Raw genomic sequence first — 14,059 nt, forward strand, 5'->3', positions numbered from 1 at the left:
GCAGGTTCTGCGATCTCCCGTCGTCAAAGCCCTGCACTTGCAGGTACTTAGGAAGGCGATCACTTGGTAGATAGATGTGCTGATGCCCTCACGTAGTTCCTTTTTCCTGTTTCCAGCTGTTAAGCTCAGGGCCCGTCTCAGCATCCTTTGAAGCAGGCAGACGAGTGTTTTGCAGCAATGAACCAGCTATTTCTCGGGCTTTCACTCATAACTTTCGTTCCTCGTGAGCGAGACCAGCAGCTTCAGGTTGACTGGTGACGTTCAAAGTCATTGTCCAAAATCATTGAGTATATCACGGATAACACCTAGACATATTGCCGTGGGACTCGCTCTTCCGAACGATGAAGAGAGCACTGGCAGCAGGCCGGTTGCTTTTGTTCTCCCGATCCAGTATGTCTCTATTCTCCCGATCCAGTATGTCTCTATTTGCGCCGAGGGTTCACTAAAGATGTCGCATTTCACACAAAACCCTTATAACGGGCCCAAAAGACGTCCTGAGGCCCACGATAATGCGGTTGACCGGGCAGCCTTGAGAATCCTCACCTTCTCGTCTCGTCGAGGACCATCGAAGAAACAAAACTTCTTCCCAAAATCCTTCACCTTGCTATACAAAATCAATCAAGACACCTACTATACACCACACCACAACAAAACTAACAGCAAGCCCAATATGAAGAGCAACCAGACCTTCGATCAGAAGAAGAAGCAGAAAGAGGAGAAGACTCTACAGATGGCCGATCCCAAGAACGAGGACAGCAAGTCTGCTGGCCCTGCGGGCAAAGTTGCCCGCTCTTCCACCGCACAGCAGCAGCAGCAGCAGCACGAGAAGCCTCGTCGTGTCATCAAGCCTCGCCCTCAGCACGCGAGCTCCCTCGAGACCGCGGACGATGATGAGTATGACGACTGCTGGGACCCCTATTACGAGGACTCGCCGGCCAAGGACGACAAAGTTGTCGAGGAGGGCTTTGTCCTCATGAAGAAGCCCAACCCGTCTCGTTAAGAATCCCATTCTGGACGGAAGGAAGGAAGGAAGGAAACGAAGATCGGGCACGAGCCAGATTCAGCTGCGGCAAGAGCTTCACCATTCCCATAAGGAGGTCAGTACTGCCCACTTGGCATCGTCGCGGCCTCGATATACTAACTTGAATATCTAGGTGATGAAAACCCTTGTGAGATTACGATGACTTCCTTCCTTTACATACATCTTCATGAAAACGATGGCTAGTGGCCAATTTCCATCAACCAGCGTCTCTTTCTTCTGTGTGATTTCTTCCCGTTCCTGAAGGCCAGCTCTAGATCTCCTGCTCTAGATCCCTGCCTTAGACCCCTGCGTTAGATCCCCGCCTTGGACACCTGCTTTGCATCGCTTGCCCCTTTGCGCAGGTAAGCGTAAAGAATATTGATATTAAATAGGTAGTGTGAGGAAGCCTTTCCGACAAAATTCTGGATGCGGGCAAGTCTACGGACATTCCTCTTAATTATCATGCCCACGCGATATCACTTCTCCAGTCTGGTGGCAGCGGTCCGGCCAGTCATCTACAATTCGATGCCGGCGGTTGAGAAGGTAGGTGGGGAAGCTTCTCGTGATGAATATCGTAGACTGTATTTGGCTGGTATGCTGGAATCATAGACAACACAGTAGATAATCAATACCAATCTCCGAATAAATGAAGACATCCATCTAATTTTACTCCTCTCAGCCCGAGATCGTAATCGATTGCTCCTCGTAAGATAGCCTTTGGATCTCTTCTTCAGGGCTTTTAGACGTACATCGATATGGCCAGAGGCCGAAATATATCGAGACCCGTAGAGCGCGAGAAATATGACGGGTGTGCGAATAGACCAGTAATGGGAATCTTCAATGTCGAGTGCGATGACTATTTCGGGTATTCAGCACCTTAATGAATAGCTCATCTACGCAGAAGGTAATTATTTTCACCCAGTTATTCCCACATCACGAAAGATGGCTCATAGATTACAAGTGTACTCAGTCCGGAGATTTGTGCACTGGGCTAATCGAGATGAGGGAAACAACATCGGTTGCCGTAGTTGGTCCGGTTTGTTGTGAACACCATCTGCAATCCTCAAAATTATGTCACTTAATTCACGATGCTTCAATACTCCCGGTTAATGATCTACAGACGGCATGACTAACCCATCGTCCAGGCTTCAATGCCGTCAGCACTGAAAGTTCCCTCTCAATCCAAAAAAAAAAAAAAAAAAAAAAAAACCAAAGTAATACCATGCTTGTGGTTGATGTTTCGATGTCTCATCTTGTGCTAGCTTGCGACCTTGACGTAATAGACATGCTATTCGGAGGATGAACAAGAAATACGTCTACAACTTGCATCACATCAATCGCCAGATTTTCGGCTACGTACCTCGAAAGATTTCATGAACAAGTGATATGCACAAAAATTAGATGCATGATATCAACCAGCATCACATCATGCGCCCGAGATGCGCAACATTACGGTCTTGTTCGACATCGAGATTATCGGAAGCTGTCAGCAGAGCCCAGGAGCTTACACACACTTGCACCAAAGGAGGTGATCGACAAGCGGCGTGGGGGGAAAGAAGAGTCACACTGGACAAGACTGGACAAGACATCAAAGTGAAACAGATGACAGATGTGGAGAGTGAGGATAATCTCTACGGTGCTTGTGGTTGCTTTGTGGCACGACGGATGAGCAGAGTGCAGGTGGCGAAACCATGTGGCTGATGACGACAGAGGGTTCATCCTCTTCGCTCTGCTTCTCCCCGGTCCAGATATCGACAAAGTCAACAACCTCAACAAGACGATTACAAATGTTCGTAGACTGAATCAAAAGACGCGGAATTGATAGGAGATACGGTCGGCAATTGCAACATCTCGGAGGCCGCTTGCCATTGAATTTACGCTTCTCCTTGACTCTGCAGGGCCTTCCCTGGCGAGCTGAACTACAGTTTACCATGGGATACTCTGTTTTGACAGCATTTGCCACTTTCGACGACCATCGGCGAGAGCTCCGGTCGACTGCGCGACAGGATTGGTCCGGTTTGCGCGGCATCCAGCGTTGGCTCTTCTGGGTGTGTCCTCTCAAGAGGCAGATCTTTTTGGAGGGTAACATTTTCTCTTGGGCATCAGGGCATCAAAACACTAAAAAATTAGAGGACCCTTGAATTCCTTTCGACTGCGTGGACCGTTAGACTTTGAAACTGCATATTTTCCCCGGGGGGCTGTGAGGCGATGATCGCGGGTAGGCCGTAGCGAGTGGCGGCTGTGGATGAGATTAGGAAACGTGCCCATAGTCTGGATTCTGTTTTCGTTCACCGTATTCTAGATTCCGTATTCCAGATCTCGCAGATCAGGTCATGGGATTTTGCTCGCTGGCATCTTGTGTTTCCGCGATCACGCCCGCCCTAGACGTGGTGGTTTCGAGATGCTCAGACGCTCCGACCGACGACGTCTTACCTAACAATTAAGGTACTTAGGCACCTTGGCTGTTGGACTGCAGCACGAAGACGTCAGCGAATCGCATAGACGCGGGCGAGGTTCCGGTCGAACTACGATTGGACGGAACGCAGAGAAGAATTTCGTACCTCGATGATGTCAGGCGGAGGTAATTGTCCGCTGTTATTGATAAGATAAGGCATCGAAGTACCTACCTAGGTCCCTACCCAAAAAGCTGCCCTGTTCAATTCTTTGGGGAAAGCAAATGTACATAGTACGTATCGTACGCATATTCTGGACGACGGGAGAAAACGTCATCAGTCGATGGGAAATCGTCCTAGTGGCATGCCGTTTCTTCCATGAATTCCTAATACCCAGTGCATAGCGATGATGCAAAACCCATTTCGGCCTTTTCTTGATTTAGGAAAATCATCGGATGGCATTGTGTACAGCCCTGTACTTTTCGAGGTCAGCAGCCTGCCCATTCCCGATCCGCGATGGGCAGACGTGCTTCAACGACGAAGAGTTGCGGTGGGGGTTGAACCTCACCAGGAGACGCTGTACGGGCTAAGTAGCCAGTAGCGCGAGTGTAGTGAGCCTCCCACGGGAAATTACGCTCGTCCGTTCAAAACTTCAAGCCACAAGTTTTTCTCAGTCTGTCGTTGGCGTTGCTCTTTGCAACTCGTGGAACTCCCTCTTACTCCATCAACGTCATCACTCCTCAGTGACGACCCCATAGCAAATTGACGAATTGCGGGACGCCGGAAGAGGGGGCTAGGATCAGTGACCGGGGTATGGATGACACTGGCGCTGAGGGGCCCTCACTATCAAACTTGTCAAAGGCAAGCATTCTCCAATCTCCATTCTCCAACAGAGACCTACCAAGCAGAGAACAGAGCCTACCTTAGTCCTGCCCTTTCGAAGGGCTTCTATCAAGACGGCTCGATCATTGGTCGACGAGGTCGAGGATGCCATGCGCAAATTCAGATGGCCGCTGCTTCGGCACGGTACTTTGCGGTCTAAGAGACTAGCGTCAACGGGGGAATATGCAGCTTTCATCTTAGACTGCCCGTCGTCGTCCTTCCTGGTGGGTGCTTCGACCGCATGACGGTGCCGCCTTCGCCAATCGTTTGCTTTGCCTTCAACAGGCAAGCCCTCCGCCGGGCGCCAGAAGTCATGGCCGATGCGTCCCTATGTAATGTGCTGTGTTTGTGGGGGCCGGATCGTGAAAGATGTCGAGAAAGAAGAATGCAGCTGTTGTTGCGGTGTAAGACAGAAACGGTCTAGTCGTCCGTTGCTTGTATCTGGGTTTCGTCTGCTTGGTGGCTACTATCGCTTTGGTTGAGGTAGGGGTCTGTAGACCAGCTCGGTTCCGAGCTGCGAGTTACATCACTCTGGCCGTTGCATGTGCTATTTTCAGCAACATCGCGACGAAGTTAGCAGGTTTCCGCAAGATGAGATTAGCGCTGTGATTCTCACTCTTGATGTACAGAAGCTAGCTCAGTCATTCCCGTCACTGGAGCAAGTATCCTTAGCAGATGGAGCATAATGCATGGAGCACATATGCAGGCGCGTCCACCGTCGAGAGGTGATGTGCGGAAAAACCTTGCTGATGGTCCCCTGCAATGCTCACTAAAGAGCCACAGAGCCTGCTTAGGGGGGGGGGGGGTTCGAATGACTCCATGGGCCTGGTCCCCTTGAGACAGCCGAGCCACACAAGTATCTCTGGGTGGCTGCTGGTTGTCGTTGTAGACGCAGGGCATATCATTGTTTGGTGCAGTGTGAGATAGGTAGTCGAACTGTCGCAATGGTGAGATCTGACTGACGATGCGTGGGTAGCTCTTGGAAAACGATTGGAGTAGACCGCTGTCACCGGATGCACGATGTCCTGGAAGAAGCCGAGAGGAAGTTGGATCGACTGGGCGGTGATGCAGGTGGCGGTGCTCTCCAAGGGACAGTCGCTGCATATGCGGATGTGCATATCGTTCAGGGCTCAGGGAGTCAGGGCAGGGCGGATGGATGGATGGATGTTTTCCCTTCATGCTTGGGACGCGGGAGAGTGCTGCGAGGCCTAGGTTGAGAGAGAACTTGTTGCTGCGCTGCTGTTCCATTGCGCTGCTATTGCACACCGGGAAGGCTTGATATGTGGTTTTTGTTTCTTTTTGCGGCGCATCTGCCCAAGCTGCCTTCCCTGACCTTGCCTGATGTCTGTAGTTGTGAAGCCAAGGCAGGGATCTCCTCCCTTTAGACCCTCAGATTATTGAGTGCTATTGACTGACCAACATTGAAGTCTGGACTGCCGGGCAGCCGTCAGGTCCCACCGAAGAAGAACAGCACGGAACCGGAATGGTGCTACCTGACCTGATTGTGGATGACACGACGAGCCTCTCCTGCCTCTTTCTAGGTGAGTTTCGATTTTCGTACCGATGTACCTTGTTGAGCGGGCAATTGGAAGGTAAAGGCAGGAAGAAGATGTTCCGGCACATAGGGGTGTACCTAGGTACCTGCCCGCTTTGCTATCATTAACTGGATGCGGCTGAGATACCTACCAAAAGTATGGGAATTGAGTGTCTCTGGGCATACGTACCGTCAATAATACCCGGTGTGAGATTGCGATTGATGTAAGGTATCTTTACGGAGTAAGGTACGGAGTATGGACCGCGTTTTACGGAGACTGCATCCTGGATCTTCCATCTAGGTACCGTAATTAACAGAATAGAAGTCAACGTCAAGGTCAATCTCAACAGCCACAACCTGGACGTTGGCGCCCAAAGTGCCCTTTTTGCCTTTTTTTGTCCCGTTCATCTTGACACATCCCACATATCTTTCGACTATTTCTGCCCTGCTGCAGCGTGCAACTCTATCTATCAACGACTAATAGATTTGTAGATTCTATATATGCTGTACTAGTTCGCCCCCCTCTTCCCATCTGAACTCGTCCATCACTTGGCCTCTTTCCGTGCACGCAGACGGATGCCCTACACACAAACACGCGCAGAGCAACAAGGCATTGACCTCTGGCATCCAACACCCACTACGGTTCGGTCTTTAGATTTTCACCAGAGATTGGTTGATCGGTGAGCCTCAAGTTTCCTCAATTTCCCGACCCCGTCCAATTCCAGTTCACTCTCTCCCATCAAGCGGTGCATTTATGCCCTTTGGGTTCTCTTCTCCTCCCGCAATTCTGCTCGATGCTGCTCAGAAGCAGGCACCGGGGCAGGAGCAGAGGCAGACGTCGACCTTGCTGGATGGGTACAAGCGTATGGTGCATCCACAGTGGACGGAAGGTACAGGTACAAGAAAGATGGAGCAGATACCTTGCTGTCTGCTCCATCGTCTGCCCAGTTCTTGAGTCCTGGCAGGCACGTCCATGTACCTTACCTCAAGTCCGTAATCCCCCGCCTGGAATTTCTCACGAGTCACCCACCTCACTCACTGCTGAAGTGCTCTCTTCAGCCCGTGGAGGAGTGACTAAGGTTACTGCGTCGCGGATGGTCCCATGTACCCCTACTCGACGACAGATAGCCAAGGTACTCTGGGCTGCGCTGCATTTGTGACGTTTGCACCAAAATTGCGTTGCGACTTCGAACCCATTTTCCCTCGTCTAATTCATGCCCCGCCGCCAACCTCTTTTTGGGTCCTTGAATAGAGCAAAAGCGACAGAGAAGGTCCAACGAGGACATCATATGTGTCGGTCTCTCTACCCGTACCTCGCTTTGCCTACCTTACCTTTCTTCTCGATACCTATCCATCCTCCTCTCTTTATCATACCTCAGCCTCCCTCATCTATCTCCCTCCCCTTAAACGTCGCATCCACCCTCGCATATTCTCTTCTTTCCTCTCTCATCGCCCTCACTCACTCACTCACTCTCTTCTCGCCCCACCACTCTCCGTACCCTCCTCTCTCTGTCTCACTCTCTCTATTTCACCATCCGTCTCTCCTCTCCCTACTCCTCTGCTCAGCATTGGACATTGGACTCACAAGCCAGTAAGCCATCAGACGACCGCTACAGCTCAACAAAATCGGACTGGCCGGCCTAGCCCGCTCGCGCATTCTCTGCCATTTTCCGACTTAGAGTTTGCCCTTGCCACCGCCCCGGTCGCAACCCCGACCCCGACTGCGCAGCAGGCCACACTACCAAAACCGCCGCGTCTAGACCCCGCGGCAGCATTTCGCTACAACCCTCGAGTTTTCGATCCTCTGCTATCGCTTACCTCTGAGCGATCGACCCTCCTGTCTCCCTAGCACCCCGCGTGCGACCCGACTTGACGATAATTCGATATCTATCGCGTGCCCGACTTTTGTCCTCCCGCACCTTACCGTCCCGGTCCATCACCTGCCGCACATGCTATAGAGTCATCCGAGACACTGCCTGCAGTCGACTCACTCGCCCACCCTCCCCTATCGACCATCGATAGCATCAGGTCACCGCCAAGGTCAATTTACATCTCACAATGACGGACCTAAATACTACAGACTCCATGCCTGCCACCCCCGATGGCTACGTTGGCGATAGAGACGGACTCGGCAGCCCTACGTCGCCCGGTTCCGCCGACTCTTCCGAGGCCAGCACCCCACTCGAAGGCCCCTCGGAATCCCCTTCAGATGTGCCCAAACGTCTCCCGTCGCTTCGCACCGTCTCCGATCCCCAAAATATGACTCCGTCTTCGACACCGTTGGGCATGCTGAGCAACGCACGCCGTCCGCCTCCTACCGCTTCCATGATGAGCATGGGTGGTGGTGCCATGAACGAAGTCATGGCAAGGGCAAGGGCGCTTCACGCTCAGCGCATGGGCAAGCCTGCTGGCTCACAACCCCCTCCCAATAATATGGCAAGCTCGCCGCAATCTCCAGTCCCACGACAAGGCTCTCCCGGAGGGTTACCTGGCGGAATACCTGGAGGGCTGAAGCTGCCTGCTGGTATGGTTCGCCCATCGCCTGGTGGTATGCCACGCTCTGCCCCGGTCATCCCAACGAAACCATCTCTTGCTGCTAGGCGTGGACCCATGATGAAACTTTCCGACATGGGCGGTGGTCCTTCGCCTGCCTCTCCGACCGCGCCGAAGTTGTCTGATATCCACGGTCCTTCCAATAATGGGAGCGGTGCACCCAACGGAACGACTGGATCTAAGATGGACGAGTTCAAGAAATACATTGATTCGGAGAAGGGGTGGATTACGTTTGACGGTGCTGCAACTATCACCAAGAACGGTGTAAACTTCGCCAATGGCACAGCTTTCACCATTTCGCTAGACGAAGTGGAGGTCTTGGACGAGCTTGGCAAGGGTAACTACGGTACCGTCTACAAAGTGAGGCATACAAAGCCTAGAGTACCGAGGTTTGGATCTGGACTGGGCGGTTTCAAGAATCCGAACTTGAACTCGTCACAGTCGGACCCATCACCCCTCCGCCATGCCGACACATCGATCGAGCCATCACCAGTCTCAGCATCCACTGAAGGTACCGGCAGGGTGATGGCGATGAAGGAGATTCGGTTAGAACTGGAAGAGGCCAAGTTCACGACCATTCTCAAGGAGCTCGTTATCCTACACGAGTGTATATCGCCCTACATCATTGACTTCTATGGAGCCTTCTTCCAAGAAGGTGCCGTCTATATGTGCATTGAGCACATGGACGGTGGATCGATCGACAAGTTGTACGACGGTGGTATTCCCGAAGGCGTGCTACAAAAGATTACATACTCCACGGTGATGGGCCTCAAGTCTTTGAAGGACGAGCATAACATTATTCACCGTGATGTCAAACCCACCAACATCCTGGCCAATACTAGAGGCCAAGTCAAAATTTGCGATTTTGGTGTCAGTGGAAACCTTGTTGCGAGTATCGCCAAAACCAACATTGGTTGCCAGAGTTACATGGCACCGGAACGTATCTCAGGAGGAGGTATGACAGCTGGCGCCGATGGCACATACAGCGTGCAGAGCGATATTTGGAGTCTCGGTTTGACAGTCATCGAGTGCGCCTTGGGACGGTACCCCTACCCGCCAGAGGTATCGTCGACGATTTTCAGCCAGCTGAGTGTAAGTATACTGAAGATTGCTGAGAGACACGAGCTAATTTGGTGACAGGCTATTGTTGAGGGAGAGCCTCCAGGCCTGCCAGAAGAAGGTTACTCCAGCACCGCACACGACTTTGTCCGCAAGTGCCTCAACAAGATTCCGAAGGATCGTCCAACCTATGCGGCGCTGCTCCAACACCCTTGGATGACACCTTTTTCCAAGATTGAGACGATTACCGAGGAGGCAGAAGAGGGAGAGGAAGCTGAGGCCGTAGCAGATGCCGTCGGCAAACTCTCCCTCTCGTCTGGCACCGAGGATGAAGAAGTCGCAGACTGGGTCAAGTCTGTGTTGGAGCGGAAGCGCGCAGGTCTCATCGCTCCGGCCGCCAAACCGGCACTACATGCTGCTCCATTACAGTCCCCGGCCGCGAGCCCTGTAGTCGGAGCTGGTGGTATGCTGGAATAGGCGTTGTTGAGAGAGAAAATAAAAAAGTTGGCCGAAGCCACGTTGTCGGCGGGGGAGGTTTATGACATTCACAAATTCCCATGCTGACCGAGCTGGCCTTCGTTAGTCTTCTTATTCGGCCCCTTGCACTTCTCATCTTTTTTTTGTCTTTGCTTTGTCTCATACCCTCAATCCAAGTATTTCTACATTGCATCATCAGCATATACTACTGGTTGGCAAGGAGTGGTTGTTTTCGACAATTGGGGTGGTTTCTTCTGCGTTGCTTGCGTTGAGTGATAGGCTCCACGGCCTTTTGGAAACGTCCAGTATACGACACGGATGGCGTTTCCCTTTCTTGATTGGCAATTTTGTCACTCCCCCTTTTCCTTGAATCACGGATTGATGGTCATGATGGGTTACTGGGTGTGGGAGTATTTACAACGAAAGGAGCATATACGACGGAGGGGCTGGGTGGCATGACAACGAGACAGAAAGAAAGAAGAGCTTCAAGATGACAAAAAGATAACTGAGGTGTTGAGAGATCCCGAGATGCTATCGACGAAAACTTCTGTGTCGTGTGTGTGTGTGTACACGTGTGGTCCGACTTAGCATGTAGACAAGGAGCAGCGAGAACAAGACCTGATGCATGTGAGCAGAGTTGGTGGGAGGCAATGGGCCCTTCTGAGTGATAATTTCTAAAATAAAGGAGCGACCCAGTCAATAAAGAAGTATCTTTGCCTGGAGAAACCTGTCCTACGCCGTAATCCAATCGAAAAGGAATTCTGAAAGCATACAAGCCTCTTCGGTCCTACGCATGATACGTAGCGAGTTCAGGATAGGACGAGGTAAGTGGATCGATACTCATGGGGGAGAAAGTTGCGACACAAATAGGAGCTGACAGTCATTCAGTTTTCATGCAGCGTACGAGGGCTCGCTGTCGAGGATTTCGTAACTCTTACATTTATACTTTGCAAATTCTCATCGTTGGAGGAAACATCGCCAAACATAGGACACGCTTCAAGTGGTCTGGAGTGACAAAGTTTACGGCATTAGTCTATTAGTTTGGAGTAGACCTAAAGAGCGGTACATGTCGGAGCCGGGTACTAATGACGCATAACTCCAAGGCCATGGACAAGAGGTTGACCATCAATCCATCTCGGGAAGACCTCATGGGTGTATGTGGTTCTTCCAAAACGCCAGCGAAATGCAGAAACAAGGTAACATTATTGCGTAAATACAACATACACACGATGGACATATCATTAATACAACATCCTTGAGATTTTGGAACGGTGCCCACGATGAGGAATTGTTGCGGAAAAATGCGTGGTGCTCCTTTGCTGTGAAAGGCCAGCAGCTGCCTTATGCATAGTCTTCCTTGACACGGCGGCTGCTGTTGACGTCGAACGACTGGCGGCTGCGAGTGCTGCGCTTGCGGCTGAAGCGGCTGCCTCCAGAGTAGCCTTTGTCGCCACGGATGCCGATGCAGAACAGTAGGGTCGCAATGAGAAGAGCGGCCCAGGCTCCCCAGGTGAAGCCAAAGGCGTAGGTGCCAATGTGGGCCTCACGACCTTCGGCCTGGAAAGCGTTGCGTGCCTTGACGAATGTTGCGCTATAGAGAAATGTCAGTCACTGCGAACAAAATGAGACGATGGATAACTGGGGGACGTACGTCATCAAAGAGGCGGCAACAGTCAAGAAGAAGAGAGCCGAGGCGGAGACCAGGCCGGCGACAGCGGCGCCGAGACGACCGCAGCATGCGAGGAAGCTGGCGAACCAGGCAAGAGCCATGAAGAAGAGGGCGATCAGGTACATGACCCAGCCGAAGCGCCACATGTAGAAATACTCGGTGCTGGTGGTGCCGCCTCCGTGGCTACCTGAAAGGCCGGTGGGAACGTTGGCCGCATCACGGCCCCAGGCCCAGCCAAAGGCCGGGGCAGGCCAGGCACCCCAGCACTCTGCGTTCTGGTCGTTGCAATAGTAAAAGTAGTTCCACCGCGTCAGTCCGTTGCGTGCGCCGGTGATTCCAGTAGTGTCAGCCTCGAGGAAATAGGTGTTGTTGAGGGGCGCGGCGTCGCGGACAGCAGAGAGGATGACGAAGAGCAGCAGGACGATGGAGCCCGAGAGGAAAACGATGGCAGCAGTGCCGAGCGGGGCGTCTGGAATGATGCTGTGTCAGTCTGCAGCTGGGACTTTGTAGTATGTTTCGCGGCGCAAGGGCGGGAACAAGGAAAGAGGACTCACGTTTAACCATTGCTGTGATTCGGTTTGGCTGTTCGTTGGATTGCCTTTTTTGTTCTCCGAAGGGTGGTGTTTGCGATTCTTTGCGATGGCTGGGAGGAGAGGGTCGGCGGAGACCTGTAGGGATTTGTACTCAGCGATTGTGTCTTTTCTGGGTGGCCGGGGTTGTGCAGGAATGCAAGGTAATGGAGAAGTAGTAGATTTGGCCTGGGAAGGACAAAGTAGATGGCGTACGGGTGTGTACGGATACACAATCGCAATTCTACACTCGTCACTTGGGGAAAGGTAGGCTATGGCGTCGATGATAAGCAATGGGAAAACTCACCGGATTCGCAAAAAGTGTTTCAGAGGGACGAGGGAGCTATGACAGGCTGAGGCGGGTTGTCTCTGGTTTATGTTTCTGGGGTTGTTTTCCGTTTGCTTCTAACCCTTGTTCAAAACCCGGCAGTGATAGCTTGGAGGGAACTATAGGAAGGGTAGAGGTAGGGATGCCGGGGTTATTGATGTCTCTCGCTGTCTGGATGATTCGTTTGACCGACTTGTTGGTTCTGTAAGGCAGCTTAAGCGGCTCACAGGCGGACCGAGATTGTAACAAGGCTGGTGGGAGTGCAGGATTAGTGTTCCTAAAGACTGAGCTGGTAGAGGAGACGAGAGTATCCGTAGATCGGGGGTCTGGGAGGGAAAAGTGAGGGATAAAGAATTGGACGACGGGCGAGCAATCAGATGATGCAAACCAAATTCAGAATTTCAGACAGCCGACGCCAAACCAAACTCGGGACTGCGTGTACGGAGTACGAAGTACCTACTTCAGGTAGGTACCAGGGTACGAAGCCAAACTAGCGGGGAGAGAAGGAGACCCCCCGGTTTGCAGTAACTACCTACCTACTCTGTGTAAAGTGAGGCCCTGACTGAGCGTAGCTCCTGCGACTTTTGGCTGCTTGGAGCCTTGGATGGAAGGAAGCAGCAGCTGAGCTTGCTGCTCATGGAGTTGGGTCCGGTGTTGGTCGCTGCTCACCTGCTGAACAGCGCATGCGTCGGGTGGGCCATGACGACACCACCGAGCCACTGCCGGGATCCACATGACGGTGCAGAATATCAGACGGACTGTAGATACGTACGTGATTCTGCACGTTAAGCATACAGTTGATAGTCAGTCGCACACGGTGAACCCGTAGTCAACCGAGATCTTGCTGGGCAACAGCGCTGGACCGTCCCCCCTAGCGCCTGGTTCTCCTGAGCCACTGTGATTCGTCGCGCACGCCAGTCACCGACTGCCAGCGCAGGGACCTTCCTCGGCCCAGCCCCCACCCTGCCACGACGTCATCCAACATCCTTTTCCAGCTCTTCTCCCCCCTGGCTTTTCTCTTTTCGCACCGGGCCAACCACATCCTTCGTCACGATTCAGTTCCTCGCACTCTGACCCCTCGCTGGCTGCTTGCATCTCCAAGGCTCCAAGGCTCCATCGTCTCCTTCGGTCGTGATCGTCAACACGCTAATCTTCTTCAGGCTCCGAACAAGGCTGCCAATCTTCCGCTCGGATGCTTCATCGAAATAAGGCCTAGGACTGTCAACTTGCATCTCAGTATTCTGTGCTCCGTACGGATATCCTTACAGGATCCTCCTAGGTTCTGTTTCGGTTCGGATGAAAAGCACATGGCTGCGGCTTCTTCGTCTGGTGCTTCGGCCAAGCGTTTGCTGAACTCCCACCCATCCGATGAAAACCTCACATGCGGCATGCCAAAGCGGATGGCTGGACCCGAACAATTGCTCACCCTTTTACTGAAAACACTAATACCTATTCTGTCGTCAACACCATGGGACGAGATGCCGGACGTTGTTTCTCGAGTTGAGTGGCTCGTCTTCTCCGACTGCTAGATGCAGGGTCTTTGTGCGTCCAGTAGCACTCTGCATGCCAAGGCA

The 14,059-nt window shown here is 52.3% G+C and overlaps 6 protein-coding genes across 6 annotated transcripts; 4 read left to right on the forward strand and 2 right to left on the reverse strand.

Moving 5' to 3' along the window:
- Window positions 1-670: 670 nt before the first annotated feature.
- Window positions 671-1,000, forward strand: CABS01_15840 (uncharacterized protein; the record flags this gene model as incomplete). Its single annotated transcript, XM_060549174.1, has 1 exon — window positions 671-1,000. One exon carries the CDS (start codon window positions 671-673, stop codon window positions 998-1,000), a length of 330 nt encoding a protein of 109 aa, XP_060390866.1.
- A 3,716-nt stretch (window positions 1,001-4,716) lies between these two features.
- On the reverse strand, window positions 4,717-4,980 carry CABS01_15841 (uncharacterized protein; the record flags this gene model as incomplete). The annotated part of the gene is made up of 2 exons (XM_060549175.1): window positions 4,717-4,843; window positions 4,913-4,980. The coding sequence occupies 2 exons, from the start codon at window positions 4,978-4,980 to the stop codon at window positions 4,717-4,719; spliced, it is 195 nt and encodes a 64-aa protein (XP_060390867.1).
- Window positions 4,981-7,044: 2,064 nt separating this feature from the next.
- On the forward strand, window positions 7,045-7,425 carry CABS01_15842 (uncharacterized protein; the record flags this gene model as incomplete). Its single annotated transcript, XM_060549176.1, has 1 exon — window positions 7,045-7,425. The coding sequence occupies one exon, from the start codon at window positions 7,045-7,047 to the stop codon at window positions 7,423-7,425; it is 381 nt and encodes a 126-aa protein (XP_060390868.1).
- Window positions 7,426-7,888: 463 nt separating this feature from the next.
- CABS01_15843 (uncharacterized protein) lies at window positions 7,889-9,919 on the forward strand (the record flags this gene model as incomplete). The annotated part of the gene is made up of 2 exons (XM_060549177.1): window positions 7,889-9,475; window positions 9,524-9,919. The coding sequence occupies 2 exons, from the start codon at window positions 7,889-7,891 to the stop codon at window positions 9,917-9,919; spliced, it is 1,983 nt and encodes a 660-aa protein (XP_060390869.1).
- Window positions 9,920-11,260: 1,341 nt separating this feature from the next.
- CABS01_15844 (SUR7 protein) lies at window positions 11,261-12,152 on the reverse strand (the record flags this gene model as incomplete). The annotated part of the gene is made up of 3 exons (XM_060549178.1): window positions 11,261-11,510; window positions 11,571-12,057; window positions 12,143-12,152. 3 exons carry the CDS (start codon window positions 12,150-12,152, stop codon window positions 11,261-11,263), a joined length of 747 nt encoding a protein of 248 aa, XP_060390870.1.
- A 969-nt stretch (window positions 12,153-13,121) lies between these two features.
- CABS01_15845 (uncharacterized protein) lies at window positions 13,122-14,014 on the forward strand (the record flags this gene model as incomplete). Its single annotated transcript, XM_060549179.1, has 2 exons — window positions 13,122-13,253; window positions 13,361-14,014. The coding sequence occupies 2 exons, from the start codon at window positions 13,122-13,124 to the stop codon at window positions 14,012-14,014; spliced, it is 786 nt and encodes a 261-aa protein (XP_060390871.1).
- Window positions 14,015-14,059: the final 45 nt, after the last annotated feature.

The sequence above is a fragment of the Colletotrichum abscissum genome (assembly GCF_030869225.1).
Source record: "Colletotrichum abscissum strain IMI 504890 chromosome Unknown Scaffold_75.1, whole genome shotgun sequence".
Taxonomy (NCBI): Eukaryota; Fungi; Ascomycota; class Sordariomycetes; order Glomerellales; family Glomerellaceae; genus Colletotrichum; species Colletotrichum abscissum.